Below are 22,704 nucleotides of genomic sequence, written 5' to 3'. Positions count from 1 at the left end.
AGAAAGTGTATAAAGGTCTGAGGATGTGAAAGCTTAAGAAAGTCCTAAAGGTATAAGGAAGCAGTAGTGATTTAAGGTAATGAAAAATGTTTGAGATTTCTTCCCCCCTCTATGCTAATGCTATATTAAGATTTCAAAGGTTCAGAAAACCCATACTTAATGGTTCAAGCAGACTACTCACATGGTAGGGTCTGGAGACTGGTCACAAGCAGGTTGCCAAAAGGAGATACTTGTCCCTATAATACCTACATTGACTTCTAAAACACCTATCCCCTATGCTTGCTTTTTCTATGATCAAACTAGAGATAACTGTTGGTGTTGGCCAGAGACTTATGAAGGATATCCTTATTGATTCTGTAGGAGACATGATGCATATCCAGGAAAGTATTCTACCTTTTATGCAAAATGACCAATCTTTTACATTCTAATTAATGATCAATGGCACCCCAGATGGGATACAGGGGTATTGGTAAACTTTACTATAGGATTTATCACAGCCATTCATCAGGCACAGTCAAGGTACAGAAAGTACACATCCCACTTTCTCAGTCCCTAGGTATAGACAGGTAGAAGATGCGGTCGAAAGCTCCTCAAAGTTCCTTACATCCCACCTCCCTGTCATACCATCTCTTATTTTAGACCTTAACCTCTGCATATCAGTTTGATATCTGCCTGACTGCTTTGGAGAATACTGGTTATGTGTCCCTCCTGGGTCAAACTCATGACCACCATTGGTGGTCTCACCCATTGTCTTATTAGACTCTCTGACTCTCATAATTGCTCTAAGCCAAATATCACTACCATGCCTTATCCCATCTCTCTCTCTTTGGTATCACAAACTACTTTAACTACTTAGGTACATGCTTTATGGGCACACTGGACTCCACAGACTGCAATAATTCCTTAACCCCTTGTATTACCTCCCAGCCCCCCAAACATTCACAATGATTCAGTTCTCCATGGCACTCAGATTTATCACTGCCTACCTGCTGGGGTGCTGGGACTTGTGTCCTGGAGTTCCTTTTTCCAAAACTAAGGGTGGTATCTAGTGAGGAACTTGCCAAATTCCATCACAGGGTTTATAGTGGCATAGATGAGAAATAAGAGTTCAGGTCCTACCCTTTTTGCAGTCCTGGGTGTTGATATCCTGGTTTCTCTCCTTGGGTCCTGGGCAAGGTGGCCCTGTTCCAGCTCCCAACTCCTCTCCTTCTCCTGCCCCAGTGGTTTCTCCTCAGCACCCACCTGTCAATCGATGCCAGCCCTCTCCTGGGCCTGTGCCTTCTCCTTAGAGAATCTTTCCTGGTCGAGGGGACTCTCTAATCCTCAGGCTCTCTCTCCACCCCAGGATCGCTCTTCTTTGGGCTATCTTCCCTTGCCCTGGGATCCATTATTGACAGGTGATGTCTCCTCACTGACAGCTGTCAAAAGTTGCATGGCTTCATAAGGACTCTGCATGCAGAAACCATGTGGAACTGGTGCCACATGGAGCTGGGCCAATGGCAGCTCCATGACTCCAGTTTCAATGGCCCCAACTGCTGAGACTCGTTCTAAACTGCTCCGTCCCCTATATAAACAATTGCCTCCTGCTTGTTGTTTTCTCTTTCCATTTCTGCTTCCGGAGCAGTTAACACCTACTCCTCCCTTTGCTCCCTTTCCCAGTAATCTCCATGTGGGTTTGTTGAGTTCAGTGGTGGATCCTGTTTCATTGCCTGAAGCTGCCTCAAAGAACAACACTGGGTACAACCACAGTTGTGTGTCACCAATGGATCTGTGGACTACCATCCATTTTCCTCTCAGTTCATCCAGGATCTCTAATGGGTGGCTAGACCATCCTTACACTCCAGGGCCAAGTAAGTCTAGATCAACGAATAAGTGCTACAAAATCAGCAAGGATTAGATTTACTACCATCAGAGAGAGGTGGTCTTTGTCTCTTCCTCTGGGAGTAATGTTGCTTCTACCAGATATAGTAAAAGACAAGATCTGAAAACTCCAGAAACATCTCCAAAAACATAAACAGCTAGATGCGTTTGGCCAGTGGCTCACTGACAGTCTAATATGGAATTTTTCTCCTTTTCTTAATCCTACTAGACAAACACCTCCTTACAAACTTACCTAGATTCCTTCAACAGCATTCAAAAGATTTCTAACCGGACTTTTAATCAGTTGCTAATACAGGATTACAGGTCCCTAGCCACAGAGTAAGAGGCCAGCACCTCCCAATTATACCCTGATGGTGAAGATCAAGTTCACCCAAAGGACTTCAATGCCCCTATCCAACAGGAAGTAGTCCAATGATAATATCACCTTTCTTTCCCATAATCTGTTTAATCAACAATAAACAAAAAAGAGGGTAATGTAAGCCACTTGAGGCATAGGAATGGCCAGGCTTCCCCCCCACCTTTTAGGTCCTCCAAATGCCAGGTTCCATCCACAGAGCACTAATTGTCCTAATAGCTACACCCAGCCCTCACCCTACAGAGTAAAAAGCCCAAGTTCTGTACATAAAATCCCACCAATGCCCATCCTAGAAAGCTTCACCCTGAAAAGGTCCACCTCCCCACAACACCCTGCCCCAAGAAACTCTACATAAGCCCTGCCTTCTGCTCAATTCTCTGCTTTTTTTTCCCCTAGTAGAGGCAGCCACCCTTCTGGGTTCTTCCCTCCCCATAAATCTTTTGTGTGAGGTTTGCTGTGTGCTGTTGAGTTTGTGGTATTCCTTGGCTTCTGACTGTGAGGATACTTTTCCCTTTGAGATGTAAAGCTTCTATTCCTCAGCCTTACAACCTGACTGTTGTCACTATTCTGGGCTCTTTCTAGTCTCCATCTCTGGCTACTATCCCTTCTTCCCATAGATAGCCCTGTCCATGTCCACTCTGCTGGACATTCAGTCTACTTTTCCCTCCCTCCCTCCCTCCCCCTCCCTCCCTCCCTCCCTCCCTCCCTCCCTCCCTCCCTCCCTCCCTCCTCCTCTCCTGTTCTGCTTTGGACTGTGAAAAATGCCTCTGGATATTTTCTCTCTTCGGCACAGTAAGAAACACAAAACCAAACCAACCAGACAAACAAATGGCAGTGTCTTTACTGCACCCCTTTGCATATACCTGGGGTGAAACACTCATATATATTCCAGTTTTCTGTACCACATAAATGTGAGGAGGTGCAGAAAAAAAAAAAACTGCCAACATTACTGCTCTACAACACGGTTAAGGTTTTTATTGTAGATATGAGAGAACAGCCAGCGGCATCTGGAAGAATTCACCATGTATTGCCGGCTGACCTTGAACGGTAACCCTTTATCTCAACCTCTTATATGTACAAAGATCACAGGAGTGATCCACTCCATGATGCCTCCTAAGACAGATTCCTAATTCATACACTCTCTGTGCTATTCCTTCATCACTAACTACGATGCAAAAGAACACATGTGCTCAATGTTCATGGAAGTAACTTCCAAACATAGACTATATTGAAATTACAAAAATCATTTTAAAAACTTACAAGCTCAAGAATTAGGCTCACCAATAAATCCTTATAGAGTAATGACAGAAAAGCATGTGCTACTTGAAAGAAGGAAATAAACTAAAGCTGAGCTGGGCTCAACCTCATCTGGGCTTTGTTTTACTAGTGCTGCAAGTCACTGGTATCCAGAGTTTATTATTCAAGTTATTTATACAAATGTACTGTATTAGTCAGGGTTCTCTAGACTCCCAGAACTTAGGGAATGAATCTCTCTTTCTCTCTCTCTCTCTCTCTCTCTCTCTCTCTCTCTCTATCTCTCTCTCTACACACACACACACACACACACACACACACACACACACACACACACACACACGGGATTTATTGGAATGACTTACAGGCTGCAGTCCAGCTAATCCAACAATAGCTAGCAGTGAATACAAAGTCCACAAGGTTTCAGTTGGTCTTCTGTATATGCTGAAATCCCTTCATTGGCATAGGATCCAATGCCAATGAAGGGAATGATGCTCTAGTAAAGTGAGGCAAATAGGCAAACAGCAAAAGCTTCCTTCTTCTATGTCCTTATATAGACTTCCAGAAGAAGGTATGGACCATATTAAACGTGTGTCTTCCCACCTCAAGATCTGGATTAAAGGCATGTGTCTTCCTGATTCAATATACAGATCAAAGGTGTGAGTCTTCCATCTCAAAACATCCTGGCTAGAAGTTGATTCACTCACTTCAAATCAAGCAGCAAATCTCTCACAGGTGTGCCCTCCATTTCTGGATTGTAGTTCATTCCAGATGTAGTGAAGTTCACGACAAGAATAGCCATCAAAAGCACTGAGTAGGAACTAGAGGTGTTTTGGAGACTATGGCAGAAATACAACTACACTTCCTGCATTTTCTTTCTTTCTTTTTCTGTTTATCTTCCAGTGGTGTGCTGTTTATTATCCAGAGGATGTGCTGACATCTGCATCCTCTTTAGCTCCTCTACCTACTTACATAAAGCAAATACTGTCATTATCTCTCACTTTATCAATGGGAAAATGACGTTTTGCTAGTTCAAGTACTAACTTAAGTCACATCATCGAGTAAGTGGGGAGCTGGAATGTAAAGTCAGATAGTCTGATTCTGGAGCCCTTGCTATCATCAACTACAACACCACAGCCTTTTTGAGGCTGTGTTTGTGGAGAACTACATGATGAAAAGGTAAATCACTGGTGAGAGAAAAATAATAAAGCTCTCAAGTGAAAAATGAGTCCTTCAGTTTTAGAAAATTATAGGTGGCCAGTACAGTTCCCAGGAGACAGAGATGCAGAAAGCAAGTAAAGGAGTTGTGATTCTATAATCAAGAAACACTAACTAACATTGCAGGGTTTTGATGTTATTTCCGTTCTTAGAATATATTTCTACTCATAAGTGTCACATAAGTTGAAGGAAGGTTATTTGTTAGTACATTTACAGCGTATTGTGGAAGGCACCATTTTAAAAACTCACAACAAGACATGAGTTTTAATAGTAAGCTGTATCTCTAGCCCAGGAACATGGTAAGAAGCAATATTATCTACTCACTACTCTGGAGTGATTGCTAGAATGGTGATGAGACCTCGGACTCTCTGGCACACACTATTTTTCCTTCTCTGCTAGATACTTTCCAAAGCATGCAAATTCTAGAACTCTTGCCTGTAAGTAAATATCAAACAAACAAAAATCTCCATCCCTATCACTTGACTTATTATTCTCCCCAAGCCACCACTGTATTTTTCTACTCCTTATCCAGGAAAACGTTTGACAATACTCTGATACCATAACCTCCAGTCACCACGAACCTAGTCATGTTCCTCTTTTGCCATACTCAAGCTGCCGGTGTCACTATCATTAAAAACACAGGGAAGGAGACAGTGTAATAGGATGCTTAATTCCATAAGATGCAAAGCAGAAACCTTAATTATTATTGTAGGAGCAAGGTAAATTGGAAGCCACGGTTGAGACATTCCCTGTGTGGCACAAGGCTGATTCAGCTCCAGCCAAGGAACTATAAACAGTTCCAAGGGGCACCCAAACTGTGCCCATCCAGGTCAAAGTGAGCCCATCCGGGTTGTCAGGCAATGACTAATTTTGGTAAATAACATCTTGTCATAACTGTCCTTGTGGGCAACCATTAGTAATAATTTTGAAATTCCCTTAGAGCCTACATCAATGAATCCAAAGGTCACCTACTCTTACCCAATCCTGAACAGTCAAGGCACGTACCATGCTGCTTGCAATTTTTTTCCTTTAAAAACCCCTTACAATTGAGGCCAGACACCCTTTTCCTGCAGGTGCTGTGCCAGTTTGCTGGACAGGGTCCTTGCCGAGGCTTGTAGATTAACATTAAACCTTGTGGGTTTGCATCAGTGAGTTGGCTCCTTGGTGGTCTTTTTGTGATCTCACGAACTTGGCATAACAATTATATTTGCTGATATAGGCATTAGTACTTGCTCACTTTACTCATCCTCACACTGTTTACTGTAGCTTTTTCTGTGTGCTGTAGATACCCTGTCACATTGTGAACGTTCTTCAGATCTTAAATAGTACCTCAATCACGCTTTGAAGAGGCAAGATGTTACACCAAGATCGCAATGTCTGTGTGTAAGCACACACTCAAAAACCCCAAGCACCTGAGGAAAACTCGAGGGGGCCTGTCATGTCACAGAAATGTTAATTGTAACGCTTAAGGGTAAGACTAAAGCCAGCAGTAGTTGTGGAGATTAGATTACTGCTGGCCTTTGCAGATCCTTCCAGGCAGCCTTAGGAAGGGGACAGGCTGATTCAGCATGACACCTATATAATGCGGAATCCATATTCAACCGCAGAGACCAACTCTGCCCTGGACTCTAACTCGCCCACGACTTTGCATGTTCACAGAAAAGCCGCTAACATCCGTCTACAACAGCAACCTAGGAAACAGAAATGCACTGGTGTGCCTTTGCACACCAGTCTGAAACCTGCATGGGGCCTTGAAGGTGCGCGCGGGAGTCGTGCCTTGAACCCTTGGGGGCTCGGCTCAACGTAGAAGGGCGTGGGAGGTACGGGGAGGGTCACCTCCAGCCGCCGCAATACACAACTCCCAGGCTCCTTCCTGCGGAGCCTCCCTCTCTGGAGCATCCCTGGGCTGCAGCGAAGCTGAGGCTCGCAGACCCCCTGGCCCGGGAAGAAGGCTCCACTGCCCCCTTCCCCGCAGACCCCGCGGCTCACCCACCTGCAAGGCCCCTGCGCGAAGTCTCCGCCCAGGTTGGCCTGCAGAGCTCCGGCTGCGGTTGGCTCGTGCGACTGTCCCGTCAGCACTTCCTGCGCCGTGAGTGGCCGAACGGTGCTGAGAGGCCTTGGTCCCGCCCTTCGAGGCTGCGGAGCCTGGCTCACAAGCCGTCACGCGAAGCCGCGGAGCTCCCAGCAGCCTCTCTCCACCTCCTTCCCACCCCGCTCCCCCAGCAGCCCGGCCCTCTTCAGGATGAGCAGCACGAGGCCACGCCCCCAGGCCGACGCACACTGAGAATGGGGTGGAGCCTGGTCTGCGCACGCCTGGACGCCCAACTTCTTGGTGCTGACGCGCGAAAGGGGGTGGAGAGCAGTTGCCTTGCGCAGACTCGAGGGTGAAGGGGGCATGGCAGCGCCTGCGTCCCGCCGTCAGGCCTGCGGCGCGGCGGGCCCTGGGAGGCGCATGGTGCTCCCGGCCAAGAGGCTGTGCATCGTGCCGACCATGGAGGGCGTTCGCTGGGCCTTCTCCTGCGGCACCTGGCTGCCCAGTCGAACCGAATGGCTGCTGGCGCTGCGGTCGATCCAGCCCGAGGAGAAGGAACGCATCGGCCAGTTCGTGTTTGCCCGCGACGCCAAGGCGGCCCTGGTACTCGCGGCCTGTGGGCTTGGGGGGCGGGCAGGGCGGCGCAGCCCCGCGCTCGTGCCGTGGCCAGCAGGGCTTCACCGTGCGCGACCCTCTCCCGCCTACCTTTCCCCTGAGGCTCGGGATCTCCCAAGCAAGCCTTCCCTGTGAGGTAGCCTCTGGAGGCCCCTTCACCTGAAACTGGAGGCAGGGCCTGTGTAGTAATCGTTTGTTTAGCAATGAATATGCTTCAGAAGTGAAAAGCTTATAAATTACCAAATACACTTTGTAAGCAATGCCTTTATGCGGATGGTGGACCACAGTATATACATACTGTATGTTTTATGTGTTTTAACAGGCTGGTCGTCTGATGATAAGGAAGTTAGTTGCAGAGAAATTAAATATCCCTTGGAATAACATTCGTCTGCAAAGAACTTCAAAAGGAAAGCCGGTTCTTGCCAAAGACTCGTTGAATCCCTATCCCAATTTCAACTTCAACATCTCACATCAAGGGGACTATGCAGTTCTTGCTGCAGAACCTGAGCTGCAAGTTGGTATTGATATAATGAAGACTAGTTTTCCAGGTAATGGTTCATTATTATGACGCAGTGGTTAAGTGTGTTGTGTCTCAGATCTTAACTAATAGGTGGTTGTAAACCGGGAGACTTATAAACACAGACCCTTGCATCTAACTGAAAGAAAATGGATTTCCTTTAACATTAACCCAAATCCACAGATAAAGGAACTGTGCCATTTTAACCTCCTTCAGCTACATTTTCTCTGTAGGTATGCACATAAATTTGCCTTGGTATTTTTTCTTTTTTCTTGCTGTTGCAGAGTACTGAAGCTAATTTGTGAAGAAAAGAGTTTATTTAGGCTCATAGTTCTGTGTTCAGGGAAATACTTGGGGACTGCGATAAAAGTCAACTTATTCATGAAGGGGGTGCACCCAATGCTTTACAATACTGTGGTATTGGCAACTAAATTTCAACAAGAAATTTGAAGGTAACAGACCTTACTGAAACACAGCTCCAAAGACATAACCTGGTATTATAGAAGGCTTATTCCATAATAATGTAACAATATGTGATGTAATAATGTACTATATAATATAATAATATAGGTAATAGTGAAGAATAGTCCACATGGGCTTGTAGCTCTGGGGAATCTTCACATGAGCTTTTCTTGTAAGTAGAAGTTAGTGGAGAGGCGATTAACACTTGAAGGAAGGCAGCACAACTAGAGACAGTCTGCCTGGAAATAAACGAGCAGATTTTACAACCAGCTTTGTGCAGTATTGACTGTGGTCACTACTGAATAAGTTGTTACTAGTTGGAGTTTTTAATGGTGGGAAGATAGTTGAGCAGAAATTGAAGAATCTGTTTCTTGTTAATGCTTTAATAAGTCTTTGACCCTTAGCAATTTTGATTAAAGCCTTCTCCTTCCTTCTTACAGTTCTGTTAGCTAAAAGCTTAAGTGCTCAATAACACAAAGGAAGATATACATTCAGTTGGGACTGATGTCATTACTATCCCACTAATTTTCAACTTGTGATAGGATACATCATTCTTTGTTAGTGAAGACTGGAAACACCAGTTTGCTTCACTAGTGATTTATTAGACCCTGATAAGTGAAGCAGTTGACCAAGGAATGTTCTTCATTCCTTGAAAGATGAAAGGTGTAGTGTTGAATAGAAGGGGAAAACTACTCAGTACCAAGCATTGTTAACTCTTGAGAGATAGTTGCCATAGATGAGTGCCATTAGCATATTGAAAGAGACAATTCTCTTTCACATTTTGTGTCCATAAGAAATGTCAGGTAGGAATGTGGGGGGTCATTTCCTTATCACCTATGTTGGCTAAGTACAGCTCATTTCCCAAAGAAGATTTAGGCATTGAGATCCTAATCCCCACCCAGGTTGCTGATACTGTAAATTCCTAATGCTTGGGGAATGTTGTTTTCCTGGCCAAGTTTTCTCCTCATTCCCTAATTTTCATTTACTATTAAAGATGCTTGAGCTTCAGGTGTAAAGAATATAGTTTTATGATTTGTTCAGTTAACAGTATTTACAAAATAAGCACGATCAGTATAAAAATTAATATTTAAGTTTGGGATAAGTTAAGAATTTTATTTGCATGGTTTTCATTTTCATGTATTTTTTACTATATTTTGGATGTTACTTGGCACAATAAAAATAACTTAAAATATTTTGAGAAGCAATTCTAATTTTAATTAATTCAAGTAATTTAAAATTATTGTGGCTAGTTGTACTGACATACGTCTGCATTCCTAGCACTCTGGAGGTAGAGGCAGACTGATCATAAGTTCAAGTCCATCCTGAACTACATTGCAAGACTGTGTTTGACACACGCCCCAAAACAGACTTTGTTATATAATTGATCTCTAGAGAAGCTATTGCATTATAAGTATAAATTAAGTGTAGTTGGTATAAAATAGGCCTGGCTATTACAAAAAAGTCACAGAGCCTGTTACTTGTCTCCTCCCACACCATACATTCCTAACTTGTTCTCCAGATAGAGCTGAGATATGGACACCAGTTTTAAAATTGTGAAGTAAGTTCTCATTACACATATAATAGAATTCAAACTCATCTTCTTTTCTGCTTTCTATTACCAGGCATCTACCATTTCTCATTTCTTTTTAGCATTTTCTTTAATCATTGTTTTTTGTCCATGCTGGTCTTTTATTGCCTTGGGTTAGACATTGCTTAACTCTATTCACTCCACCCTCCCTAAATAATTCTCATAGTCCTTGAGAAGAATGAATAATTTTATTGTTTTACTTTTGTATATGTATGCATGTAGTGCCAGTAATATATATGGAGGCCAGGTGACAACCCATAGCAGATGTTATCTTGGAAATGCCACCCATATCCTTGAAACGGGTCTTTTTAACCTGCAGCTTACCAATGAAGGTAGATTGGTTTGCCAGTGTGAGCTTCCGGGCTCCTCCTTTCGCTTCCCAGCACTGGTATTCCAGGCTGTCGAACCACACTTAGTATTTTCCCATGGGTTTGCTCCAATGCCTGAACTCAGTTTCAATGCTTTCATGGCACACTATCAGTGGAGCTTTCTTCACAGCTGAATGGTGAATTTTAACTGAGATGCTATTACAGGCATGTGTACTGGAGACCTTGTTTTAGAATTTAGAATGATGTGCATGGGCTTTGAGGTTCTGGTACTAATTAGAATGTTTGCTCATAGTCCTAGAATAGTAGGTAAGGGTATTGGTTGAGCATGAGTATTATGTTTAAAACAAACTTTTCAGTTGTGTGATTTTGATTATCTAGAACAAGTTAGTAACTGACATTCTTTAATAACTAAACTCTTAAGAAGAATCAAGGTTTTCTAAACTTAACTGAGAGTTCACAGTTTTCCAGTCTTTCACCTTTCCTACATGTGTATGCACCTATGTTCTTAATATTCCGTATGATGATTAAATAGATTGTAGTAGACATCAGTGCAAACAAGTAGTATTGAGAATTTGCCTGTGTGTATGCCCAGTAATTATGCTGGTATTTTGAGGGATGAATTTGTTTTTCTACTGGGATTTTTCTAATAGTTTTTCTTCTAATTTCCTATGTAAAGTGGAATAAAACAGAATATTTGGCTAGTGTGCTTTTCCCTATAACCACAGGGTGGTGCTGCTGTCCTTTACTTAAGTCTGGAACCACCTTTGCTTGCTGTTGATTCTGCTTTAATATGTAGCAAAGTATACTCATTGGCATATTTCAGCCATAAGTAATGTTACATGACTGCTTGACTGCCTTTTATGTTAATCGTTTTTATATATATAACTATTTTTTCTTTGATTGCCTTATACTTAGGTAAAAAATTAAAGTTCTTGTAGGTTATAAGTGGAAACTTTTTAAAAAAAAGTAGACAAAATGACATAGTAGGGTGAAAACAGGCTTATATTAAATTTATGAGTTTTGTTCATTACCCCATTAAAATTATAGTTTCATACAAAGTATGAAATATTCCAAATCCAAGTTAAGATGTTCCTGCTGTTGATTTTATATATGCTGCTTATGCCAGAGTCCATTAAAAAAACAACAGTTTACCTTTTTAATTTTGTGGGTGTGGATGTGTAAATTTGGAGGCCAAAGGTTATCATTACTGAAGTTCTTCTGTCACTTTCCACCTTTCTTAATGTTTTTGACATAGTCTCACTAAACCTGGATATTTACTTGTCAGTGAGCTTCTGGGATCCAGCTTCTTCTCCCACCCCTACCCTGACAAGTTCCTGTTCCCGCCCATCATTGGGGTTACAGACACTGGTGGCTGCTATACTTGCATGCTTTTACAGGGCTGAGGATCGTAGCTCAGGTCCCCATGCTTGCTCAGCAAGCTACCATTGAGCCATCTCCTCAGCTCCTTAAATTTTGAAAAGAATTTCTCTAGGATGTTGTTTATCAAGCTCATACATGCCAGAAACAGCAAATGAACCCAGTTTTTGTTGAAATGCTCCAATAATTCTCAGTGAAGTAAAAATGAGCTTTAGATCACTAAAAAGATCCATTCACATCCCCAAATGATAATATTTTCTTGTTATAGGACTCCCAAGATCACATTATAATATCTTAGTGCTTGAAAATGAATGAGAATTGTTGTAATCTCAAGTACCACTTACAGCAAAAGAACCTCCTTTGAAGACTTGACTTTTGAAGTGGGAGCTTAGGGGAATCATAAATATCTTTGCACAGGAACTGATTGGTAGTGTCTCCTTCCCTGACTCACTATGGGAAAGGTATTTGGTTACTGCAGAAATTCTGAACAGTACAAAGGAAGACTTTTTATTTCATTCCAAATGTAACACTTGAATATAGATATATAGATATAGATATATAGATTTTTGTTTCTCAATAGTAACTTTAAATAAACAGTGTGTATTGTTTAACTGTCTTCTAGTTACAAATTATTATAAAATAGTCACCCCCCCCCCAGTAATATAGTAGCGTGAAAATTTAAAACTAAATATGCTAGCATGGAAATTTTGTTTTGGTATTCTGAGATGTATTTTGTCATATGTAAGATGTTTTCTTTTAGTTGTTTAATCTTTATAACAAATTTGACTGTCAGGTATTGAGTTTTTTGAGACATCTTTTGAAAACAATTGGGTTTTCTGCCTAATTGTATAATTCACAAATTCCTGCTAAACTACTTCTACATTAACCCATGCTTGCTATGGTGAGTTACTCTTTTTAATTCCTAGCTAATTTAGATATGCTGTTTTATATAAGAGTATTTCTTTTATTGTTTTTGTTTCTTTATAGCAGTAGGAATTCAGTTCAGGGTCTCACACATGCTAGCCCAGCACTCTATTCACCAAACTACATTTCAGTCCTCATATATGATTATTTTCTGTATAAATTGACTTTCCTTTTTGTGTGGTCTTCAATACCTTTAGTGATGCAACAGCTTTAAAATTTTATTTTCCTTTTGGATAGAGTAACTTTTTAATTCTGTATTCTCTGACTTGATAGGTCGTGGTTCAATTCCAGAATTCTTTCATATTATGAAAAGAAAGTTTACCAACAAGGAATGGGAAACAATCAGAAGTTTTAATGATGAATGGACTCAACTGGATATGTTTTACCGTCATTGGGTATAACTTCTTTGTCATTTTGATAGTAATAATTTCATTGTCTTTGATAGAAATATGAGCGAAGGACTTGGTTTCCTGGTAATGCCATACAATGCTTGATATAAATGGGCAAATTCTTTGAGAATTTTTTTTATTGTTTGTATTACATTATTATGGCATTGTTTTGAGAAATTTTAGCCTATAATGTATAATTAGCAAGTGGCTTATTTTTAAAATGAAAGTTTTGTTTATTATTTATGATTAATGTGTTTTGTATTAAACTCATACACATGAGCCTCATTTAACAGAAGATGTCACTTTAATGTCTTTATAATTTAGTTAATTCTCTTAGCAATCTGTTGAGGATGGCACTGTTTGGTCATTATGGTTTACATTTGAGAAACCCTAAGTGATTTACCTGAATACTACTAGCACAAATTTTTTTTTCTTCTGGTGCTGTTACAATGAACAAATCAAAGGAAAAGAAGTTATAAAAACAGAAATCCAAATGTATTATATCTGTAAATGTTATGAAAAGCTATTAAATTCTTAAGAGAAAACTGTCACTTTCTCTTGTAGGCATTGAAAGAAAGCTTTATAAAAGCCATTGGTGTTGGATTGGGATTTGAAATGCATCGACTTGAATTTGCTATATCTCCATTAAACTTGAATATAGGCCAGGTTTATAAGGAAACACGTTTGTTCTTGGATGGGGAAGAAGAAAAAGAATGGGCTTTTGAGGTAAAAAATTCATTGTTAATTATCATAGCTAAGACTTTGCATATTTATATATATGAGTAATCTAGGGTGTTCCTGAAATTTACAAGAAGAATGTCAACAGTAACTAGTGTGTCTGTTATGCTCTTGAATAGGTTCAAAGTGCATAGCTTAAATCTGATCATTAAAACTCTTCAGTCCTAGCAGAGCATAATAGTGCTTGCCTTTAATCTCAGCATTGGGGATCTCTGTGAATTGGAGGCCAGCCTGGTATATAGGGCAGCCAGTTATATGGTGAGACTGTCCTAATTGGGTTACTACTGCTCTGATGAAACAACCATGACCAAGAGCTAGTTGGAAAGAAAAGGCTTTATTTTATTTGGCTTATACTTCCATGTCTTAGTCTATCACTAAAAGAAGTCAGGACAGGGACCTGGAGGCAGGAGCTAATACAGAGGTCATGGAGGAGTGCTGCTCACTGTTGCTTAGCCTGCTTTTTATTTTTCTTTTTATCATTTTGAAAACTTAATTTGCATACCAATCCCTGTTCCCTCTCCCATCCTCCTGCTCACCCCACCTTCTCCCCATCTCCCCACCCCACTCCCACATCCACTCCTAAGAGAGGGTGAGACCTCCCATGGGGAATCAACAAAGTCTGTCATATCAGTTGAGGAAGGACAAAGGCCCTCCCCCCTGTATCTAGGTTGGGCAAGGTATCTCTTCATAGGGAATGGGCTCAAATAGCCAGTTCATGCATTAGGGATAAATACTGGTTCACTGGTAGTGGCCCCACAAACTACCCAAGCCACCCAACCATCATGCACATTCAGAAGGCCTAGTTTGGTCTAGTTTGGAGCTGTCATTCCAGAGTCAGTGAGCTCCCACTTATTAGAGTCAGTTGTTCTGTGGGTTCAGGTCTTGACCCCTTTGCTTATATTATCACTCCTCTCTATGACTGGACTCCAGGAGTTTGGCCTAGTGCTTAGGTGTGGATCTCTGCATCTGCTTCCATCAAGTTACTAGATAAGGTTCTATGATGACAATTAAGGTAGTCATCAATCTGATTTCAGGGAAGAGCAGTTAAGGTATGCTCTCCACTATTGCCTAGATTCTTAATTGGCCTCATCTTGTGGATTCCTGGGAATTTCCCTATTGCCACGTTTCTCATTAAACCCATAGTGACTCCCTCTATCAGGGTACCTCTTTCCTTGCTTTCCCTCTGTCCTTCCTCCAACTCGACCTTCCCAATCCCTCAAATAAAATTTCTCCCTTCCCTTCTCCCCTCTCCACTCCCCTGTCACCCTCCTACCCCCCTGCTCCCAATTTACTCAGTAGATCTTACCTTTCCCCTTTCTGGGGTAGGGCATCCATGTATGTCTCTCAGGGTCTTCCTTGTTTCCTTGGCTTCTCTGGGGTTGTGAACTGTAGGCTGCTTATCATTTTCTTTATGTCTGATATCCACTTATGACTAAGTACATATTGTATTTGTCTTTCTGGGTCTGGGTTATCTTTCTCAGCATGGTTCTTTCTAGTTCCGTCTATATGCCTGCAAATTTCAAGATGTCATTGCGTTTTACTGCTGAGTAGTACTCTGTTGTGTAAATGTAACTCATTTTCTTTATCTATTCTTTGGTTGAGGGGTATCTAGTTTGTTTCCAGGTTCTGCTATTACAAATAATGCCGCTATGAATATAGTTGAGCAAATGTCTTTGTGGTATGAGTGTGTATCCTTTGGTCATATGCCCAAGAGTGGTATTGCTGGGTCTTGAGGTAGATCGATTCTCAGTTTTCTGAAAAATCACCATACTGATTTCCAAAGCATCAGCCTGCCTTCTTAAAGAAACCAGAACCACTACTCCAGGAATGGTACCACCCACAATGGGCTGGGCCCTCTTGCATGAATCATTAATTAAGAAAATACCCCACAGGCTTGCTCAATCTTTTGAAGGCATTTTCTCAGTTGAAGTGCTCCTTCCACTCTGATGAATGACTCTAGCTTGTGTCAAGTTGATAAAACTAGCCAGCACACTGTCCTAATTGAGGTTAACAAGGCATTTCCTTTTTAGTGAATAAAATAGTTAATCAGCTTACGTGTTACATAGTACATACACCAAGAGAGGGGTGTGTGTGTGTGTGTGTGTGAGAGAGAGAGAGAGAGAGAGAGAGAGAGAGAGAGAGAGAGAGAGAGAGAGAGTCTGAGTAGAAGTGTATAGAAAGTAAGTGAGATTTAGAAATGTTAAAAAAAAGTCTGGATTTATGTTTTATAATCTGCATTTGTCTTTTTTTTTTTTTTTTTAGGAAAGCAAAATAGATGAGCACCATTTTGTTGCAGTGGCTCTTAGGAAACCTGATGGATCTAGACATCAAAGTGTAAGATTTTATGATTTTTTTAAAATCTTTCTAAAAAGTTAAGAATCAATGATGATTCTAAAAAGTTAAGAATCAATTAACTAAAAAGTTAATGAATCAATGATGTTTTTGCTTTTATTGATGAAAATTCTAATTTACCTTGCAGTAGGTTAGGGGATCAGAGGTCTTGATGGGTTTTTGTCTGTTTGGTGAGTTTATAGTTCACAAGGTCTGGTATTTCACATACACACACATACTCACACACAAACTTTACAAGATCCTGTTACCTTTTTTATATGTAAATGCCCTTAAATGATGCAAGGAAAATTTTGATAGTTCTGTCAAATTTCCAATAGAAGTTCACTGTCATCATCTCTTAGTCATAGCAGAAATTTATTTGCTGGTGAATTTGGGCTCTCTTGAATATAAAGAGCACAAGGTTGAACATTGGTGAATACTGGAACCACCTTACAAATTAAACTTATTCCTAGTGTTATAGATTGTTTCCAGGGTTTATGTGAGAGTTTGTATCATATTGGGATTTAGCTTGGTCTCACTTCTTTTCTTTCAGTTATAATCTATTTATATTTCTAATGTTGTTATCTAGTGAGGGAAAACACTACATATAGCTGTAGTTCTGTGTGATTTCTTTTTTTTTCTTCTTTTTGGTTTTTTGTTTTTGTTTTTTTGTTTGTTTGTTTGTTTGTTTGTTTGTTTTTTGGTTTTTCGAGACAGGGTTTCTCTGTGTAGCTTTGGAGCCTATCCTGGCACTCATCTGGAGACCAGGTTGGCCTTGAACTCACAGAGATCTGCCTGCCTCTGCCTCCCAAGTGCTGGCATTAAAGGCGTGTGCCACCAATGCCCGGCTGATTTCTTTCTTTATGGAATACTAGTAGCAAAATTTATGTCTTTGTTTTTAGGAAATACATATGACAAAATGTGTATATGTACATGCACATACACCCCTTCATTATTCTAGAAAAAAAAATATAGGCCACAGAACATTTCTTTTATAAATGTTGAATTTTGTCTTAGACTGTCTTCTTAAGATTAGCATGTTAGAATTGATACTTGATGGGAGATGGTATGACTTTGGTTATTCCTCTTCTTCTCAAGTCTCATGCTCCCTCTGAATACTTTTTTTTGGGTACATCTTTATAGTTCTTTATTATATTCTTTGAAGATGGTAATGTATAGGATATATTTTGATCATACCGATTTATTACTTCTAATTTTCCCTGTGGTCTCTACTTTGCCTCTTTCCCAGCTTCAAGTGCTTTAGGGTAGGGTTTGTTTTGTTGTTGTTGTTGTTACTAATAACATCAAGTCCAATTAATGCTGCTCATGTGCCTGGGTACTGACAGTCATATCCCCAAAGTAGATTGACTGTCTCTCCTAGTAAGGGAGGGGTGTCAGAGGCCCTTCTGTAGGAGTTTTGATGTGCTTGATTTTGTGTAGGTCTTGAGAGTTGATGTGTGCAATACCATGCCATGTCAGAAGTCCGAATTTCACAGTTTTCTTTTATATTGCCAGCCTATTTTCTCTGCCCACTCTTCCTTCATGTTCCCTGAGCCTTAGATAAAGGGAGTTGAATATAGATGCCTCATCCGCAGCTAAGCACTCACTGTTATTTATGTTTGCCACATTACCTAGCTATGAGTCTGTTGGTTAACTGTTATCCATTACAGAAAGAACTCCCCTGACCAAAGGGAGAGCAAATCTGTGGATATTAAAGTAGTAGAAGGCAGTTTGACTACATGACAGTTTAACATATTAACAATTGTAGGTTCCTCCCCTAGGGCCTGTGCTATCGGAAGTCATGAGCTTTTGACCCAGTTTTACGATATCAGGTGTGAAATTCCTCCTGTGGAGCAGATCCCATATCCAATTAAGAAAGTGGTTGATTACCACCATTAACTGTCATGCACACCATTGGTTAAAGGTGTGTGCTTTCAGTACTTATGCTTTGACTAGACTGCTGCAGCAGTGTATAGTGTGAAAACTAGTCCAAGTTAACCTCTTAACTTGTGCAAATGGTCTTTCTGAGCCTCAATTTCCCATCTGTGAAATTGAGATGACAATATTATAGCATGTTCTAGAACCCATGTAAATAAGTATTGAGCTTTATTAAAGTAGTGTATAAAGTTCAAGTATTGTTTCTAATATGTATTGATTAGCCCTCATCTGAAATGCTCAGGCCAAAAGTATTTTGGATTTCAGATTTTGTCAGATTTTGTAATATTTATTTATACATAATGATATTTTGGAGTTGGGACCCAACTTTAAACATTTCTGATTTCATATATACCACCTACATACAGCCAGAAGCCAATTCTATACCAGGTTTTTAGTGTTTTCTGAGTTTTGATTGGCTTGTCACATAAAGTCAGGTGCCTTGTTGGTACTCAGTAATTTGAGTGAGTTACATCCATATGTAGTTACAGCAGATTTATCATAGCAGGCCCACACTTCTGGCGTGTTTCAAAAATTTTGTCTGTGGCCCACTTCTGCTTGCTCAAATTACAGAGCTTCAGATTCCTTATATGTATGTATACTGAGTTGACCCTTCTGCATATGGGATCTCATTAAGTCTGTGTTTTAAGTAAATACTACAGGAGGTGGCTATATGTAGCTTGAAAACATGTTTATATTTCACTTTAAATTGAAAACAGTAGTAGTAGTATAAGGAGTTAGAATAATATTGTAGAAATTTTACTAAGCCTTAATTTAATATTAATGAATTGGAATTATTTTATAATTATAAAACTGATTATATGGTTAATATTCAGTAAAAATAAAAACAAGGCGATCTTTTTTGTTGTTGTTGTTTTTCTCTTAGGTTTCATATCAAGATGATTCTAAACCATCCCAGAGGCAGTTCACCATCCTTAACTTCAGTGATTTGATAGCATCGGCTATTCCTATGACACCTGAGGATCCTTCATTTTGGGACTGTTTTTGCTTCACAGAAGAAATTCTTATTCGAAATGGTACCAAGTCATGATAGAATCCCTGAATAAAGAAAAGAAAAGGGGGCAGTCTTCTGTGTTCACTAAAATAAAATGCTGGATGTGGTCAAATTTTATTTATCAAAATATTTTTAAAGACCCAAATGCTTTTAAAGAGCAGATTTCCAGTTCAGTGGCTCCTTTGAATATGTTTACTTCTTACTGTCCAGAATTGTAATTGATAGAAATGATGACAGAATCTTCCAATGATAAATGTGCTTTATAGAAAGAAAAAAAGTGTAAACTTGCTGAAGGCAAGCATTTTCACAGAACTTGAGTTACCATTCCAGAAACATTTGTTGCAAATGAATCCATATTAACTTTTTTTAAAATGAGATCATGTGTTTTGTAATTTTAAGAAAATACATCTGCTCTTTGTAACTGTTCTTGTTGCGTAGACTTAGTGGTTTTAAGATATTGTCTTTTATGATGTCTGTGTGGCACATAGTATAAGGGTTAAGTTGTCATTAGCATTACGGTACTCATTTTGCCTCAGCTGCAGTAACATAAACTGCTGCTGGAGCTTCCAGGTTTATATCTTTATAAAGTTGTGATGTTTGTTTTATCAGTGTTGAATAACCCCCCAAAGATTCCCCCACTGAGATGTCTGACATTTTTTACCACTGTCAAAATAGACTATTGAAAGGCAAAACTAAGCCTGGCTTGGGAGAAATTCATTGAGGTAACACTACTGGGCTTGAGGGAGATGCACCATAGTGTACTCATTTCCTTGTTAGCAGTTTTAATTGTGTCTTTAGTGTAAGCAGTAGTACAGTGAAAACTGGCATTTTGAGAGATGTGCTTAATTGTATCTTGCAGACAGGTTTTAGAAATGGAATGACTGGTTCAAAGGGTTTAAACAAACAACCTTGGTATACGTTACCATATTTCTCTTGAAAAACTGCAGTTTATACTTTAGTTAGTCGTGTGTGAACACCACCATCTTTGTACCCTCTGGTCAACTGTAGGTATTGCCTTGCTATTATCTGAAGATTGGCTATCTTTTTTGTTCTTTCCTTCTATTGATCTATGTAACTGAAAGTGATACCATATTTTAAAAGTTTGCATTTCTTCCACACCAAATGAGGTTGATTATGCCATTGTTACTGGTTATTTGTATATCCTTTATAAGAACCTCTTGTTCATCATACCTGTTTTTCTTTACTAAATAGACTTAAAGTGTGAACATAATATTAAGATGCTAAGACCATCATATTGATGAGAGAATCTGCTATATGGTTGTAGTGCATGTCTTCAGGAAGTCTTATTACTATTAAATATTAACATAGAATAATGTCATTGTTTTTATTACTAACATTAAAAATTGTGTGTAAGTTGTATAAAATTACTCAGTAAAAGTGTTTTATGTATTTTTTTATTTTATTAAGCATGCAAAACAAAATCTTGTAGCATTTCCAGTAGGTGAAGTATTGTTATCTCCTGCATGAGTTTAATACTGAAATGAAAAATCATCTCTTATTATAATAAATTGGTAATTATGGAATTGTAGTGGCTTGGCAGTGTGCCACCTGGCCAGATACATGACTACTCTCTGTAACAATGCAGCTAGCAATGATAGTATCAGTTTAATCTATTTTAAATAATGTTTCTTGAACAAATGGATTTATTATTCTGGTCATTTTGCCTTCTGTGGCTGTTGCAGCAGAATTGTGAGATCTCCTTCCCCATTAGCCTGAGGAGTGTTTGCCTCTCTCCTGTGTTCTCTTTCCTTTGCCTGGTATGTCTTTCATGTACTCCTGTCTGTGATGCATAACCTCAGTTAACATCTTAATAACAGAGGGTCACTGGACAGAGCTTTTTTTGGAGAATTGCAAGAAAAAGGAAAAAATCCCATGAACAAAGTGATGTGAGTTTAGTTTTCATAAATAATTTACCCCTCTACTCTAACCCTACCTTATTGGTTAACAATGCTAATTTCCACATTTTTCCAAGTAAATGGTATTTACCAAATAGTGAATTTGGTTCTGGCCTGGAAATCAGTGCTGGTTCCATGTTTCTTTAATCCAAAACCCTTGTTTACATTGTACCATACTGCTCAATGTATGGCTTGATGGGTTTTCATTAATAATTTCTTACACAGGAATTTCTTTGGGTTGATTTATTTTTTTTTCCATTTTTTAATTTAAATTAGAAACAAGATTCTTTTACATGTCAATCCCTCTTCCTCCCCTCCTTCCTTGCCCTTACTAACATCCTACCTATTCCATACCCTTTCTGCTCCCCAGGGAGGGTAAGGCCTTCCATGGGGGATCTTCAAAGTCATCATTTGGAGCAGGGCCTAGACTTTCCCCTGTGTGTCTAGGCTGAGAGAGTATCTCTCTATGTTGAATGGGCTCCCAAAGTCCATTCCTGTGCTAGGGATAAGTACTGATCTACAAGAGGCCCCACAGATTTCTGAGGCCTCCTTACTGACACCCACGTTCATGGGGTCTGGATCAGTCCCATGCTGGTTTCCCGACTATCAGTCTGGGTACCATAAGCTCCCCCTTGTTCAGGTCATCTGTTTCTGTGGGTTTCACCGGCCTGGGCTTAACCCGTTTGCTCATCACTTCTACCTCTCTGCAACTGGATTCCAGTTCTGTTCAGTGTTTAGCTGTGGATGTCTGCCTCTGCTTCTATCAGCTGCTGGATGAAGGCTCTGGGATGGCATATTAGTCAGTCATCAATCTCATTTTCAGTGAAGGACCTGATTTCTCTTTAAACCTATAATGTCTCCCTCTATTATGGTATCTCTTATCTTGCTCTCCTCTATTCTTCCCCCAACTCAACCTTCCTGCTCCCTCATGTTCTCCTCACCCCTCCTCTTCTCCCCTTCTCATTCTCCTAGCTTACCCCCCCCACACACACACACACAGGCTCCCAATTTGCTCAGGAGATCTTGTCTTTGGTTGATTTAAGGGTGTGCATGTATGTGTCTGTCCTTTGCAATTTTATACATTTGGTTAAATTTTCAGTTAAAAATTATCAAAATTCTGTTACTCGGGATTTAAAAACATCTATTAAAGAATTAGATTTTCATAATTTCACAGGGTTAGGGTTGCAGCAATAGAAACACCAACTTTTAAGAATAACTTCCAAGTGTGTGTTCCATATGCTACAATTCCATTGTACCAGGCAAAGTGTACCATCTGGTATAATAGTAACATAATTAGGGAGTAATAAATGACTTGCTAATTGCATTTGAAGTCTAGTTCCTGTGAATGATTTCATGCCTGCTTCTGTAAAAACCTATGGCTGGTGAGATCATAGGCCCTAGCGAGAATGTCCTACTGATGTTTGGCTAAATGGATATGTAGCTAAACTGCCTCTTTAGATATTTATATACGTAAACTAGTGCTACTTGCTCTGGGTCAGAGAAGGTTTTTGTTTTGCAGAGGGCAATAGTTAATGCAAAGACTTGGAACTGTTGAACTGCTGAGAATAACTGTTGAATGCCCATTTCTAATTGAGACATGTATGTTACCCCCTTCAAGGCTTAGGGAACATCACAGAAAGTAGGGTGGAAATATGTTTTTACGGGATTCCTGCCTGGGCCCGTCACTTCTTTGGACCCCAATGACACACAGATACTCTATTAGTTACAATGATGTTGGCCAGTATTGTTGGCTTCTTATTGGCTAGTTCTGTCTTAAGTATTAACCCATAACTACTAATATATGTATTTCTACAAGGTCTTATTGAGA

At 40.0% G+C, this 22,704-nt stretch overlaps 2 protein-coding genes across 6 annotated transcripts in view; one reads left to right on the top strand and one right to left on the bottom strand.

The window, feature by feature from the left end:
• Positions 1-6,930, bottom strand: part of Kbtbd3 (kelch repeat and BTB domain containing 3) — a 35,573-nt gene extending 28,643 nt beyond the window's left edge. For 2 of the 5 annotated variants that reach the window (XM_027415205.2, XM_027415210.2), the window contains exon 1: positions 6,702-6,930. The gene's annotated coding sequence lies outside the window, so the exon portion shown is untranslated. Of the gene's footprint in view, positions 1-1,119; positions 1,419-3,855; positions 6,649-6,701 lie in introns of those variants that run through there. The other 3 variants (XM_035443425.1, XM_027415208.2, XM_027415207.1) reach the window with 3 other exon arrangements.
• Positions 6,931-7,064: 134 nt separating this feature from the next.
• Positions 7,065-20,623, top strand: Aasdhppt (aminoadipate-semialdehyde dehydrogenase-phosphopantetheinyl transferase). The gene is made up of 6 exons (XM_027415211.1): positions 7,065-7,343; positions 7,678-7,903; positions 12,826-12,947; positions 13,506-13,667; positions 15,942-16,013; positions 18,832-20,623. The coding sequence occupies exons 1-6, from the start codon at positions 7,104-7,106 to the stop codon at positions 18,994-18,996; spliced, it is 987 nt and encodes a 328-aa protein (XP_027271012.1). The 5' UTR covers positions 7,065-7,103; the 3' UTR covers positions 18,997-20,623.
• The last annotated feature ends 2,081 nt before the right edge of the window (positions 20,624-22,704 follow it).

This window comes from Cricetulus griseus, chromosome 4, assembly GCF_003668045.3.
Source record: "Cricetulus griseus strain 17A/GY chromosome 4, alternate assembly CriGri-PICRH-1.0, whole genome shotgun sequence".
NCBI lineage: Eukaryota > Metazoa > Chordata > Mammalia > Rodentia > Cricetidae > Cricetulus > Cricetulus griseus.
Note: the sequence above shows the minus strand (reverse complement) of the source record. Positions and strands in the feature narration are given on the sequence as shown.

What these genes read in the sequence shown, in the direction of transcription:
- Aasdhppt (XM_027415211.1), top strand. Translation starts at nt 7,104, where the DNA reads ATGGCAGCGCCTGCGTCCCGCCGTCAGGCCTGCGGCGCGGCGGGCCCT. An exon ending in GCGACGCCAAGGCGGCCCTG is followed by an intron (nt 7,344 to 7,677) that starts GTACTCGCGGCC and finishes GTGTTTTAACAG; the next exon opens with GCTGGTCGTCTGATGATAAG. An exon ending in AAAAAGAATGGGCTTTTGAG is followed by an intron (nt 13,668 to 15,941) that starts GTAAAAAATTCA and finishes TTTTTTTTTTAG; the next exon opens with GAAAGCAAAATAGATGAGCA.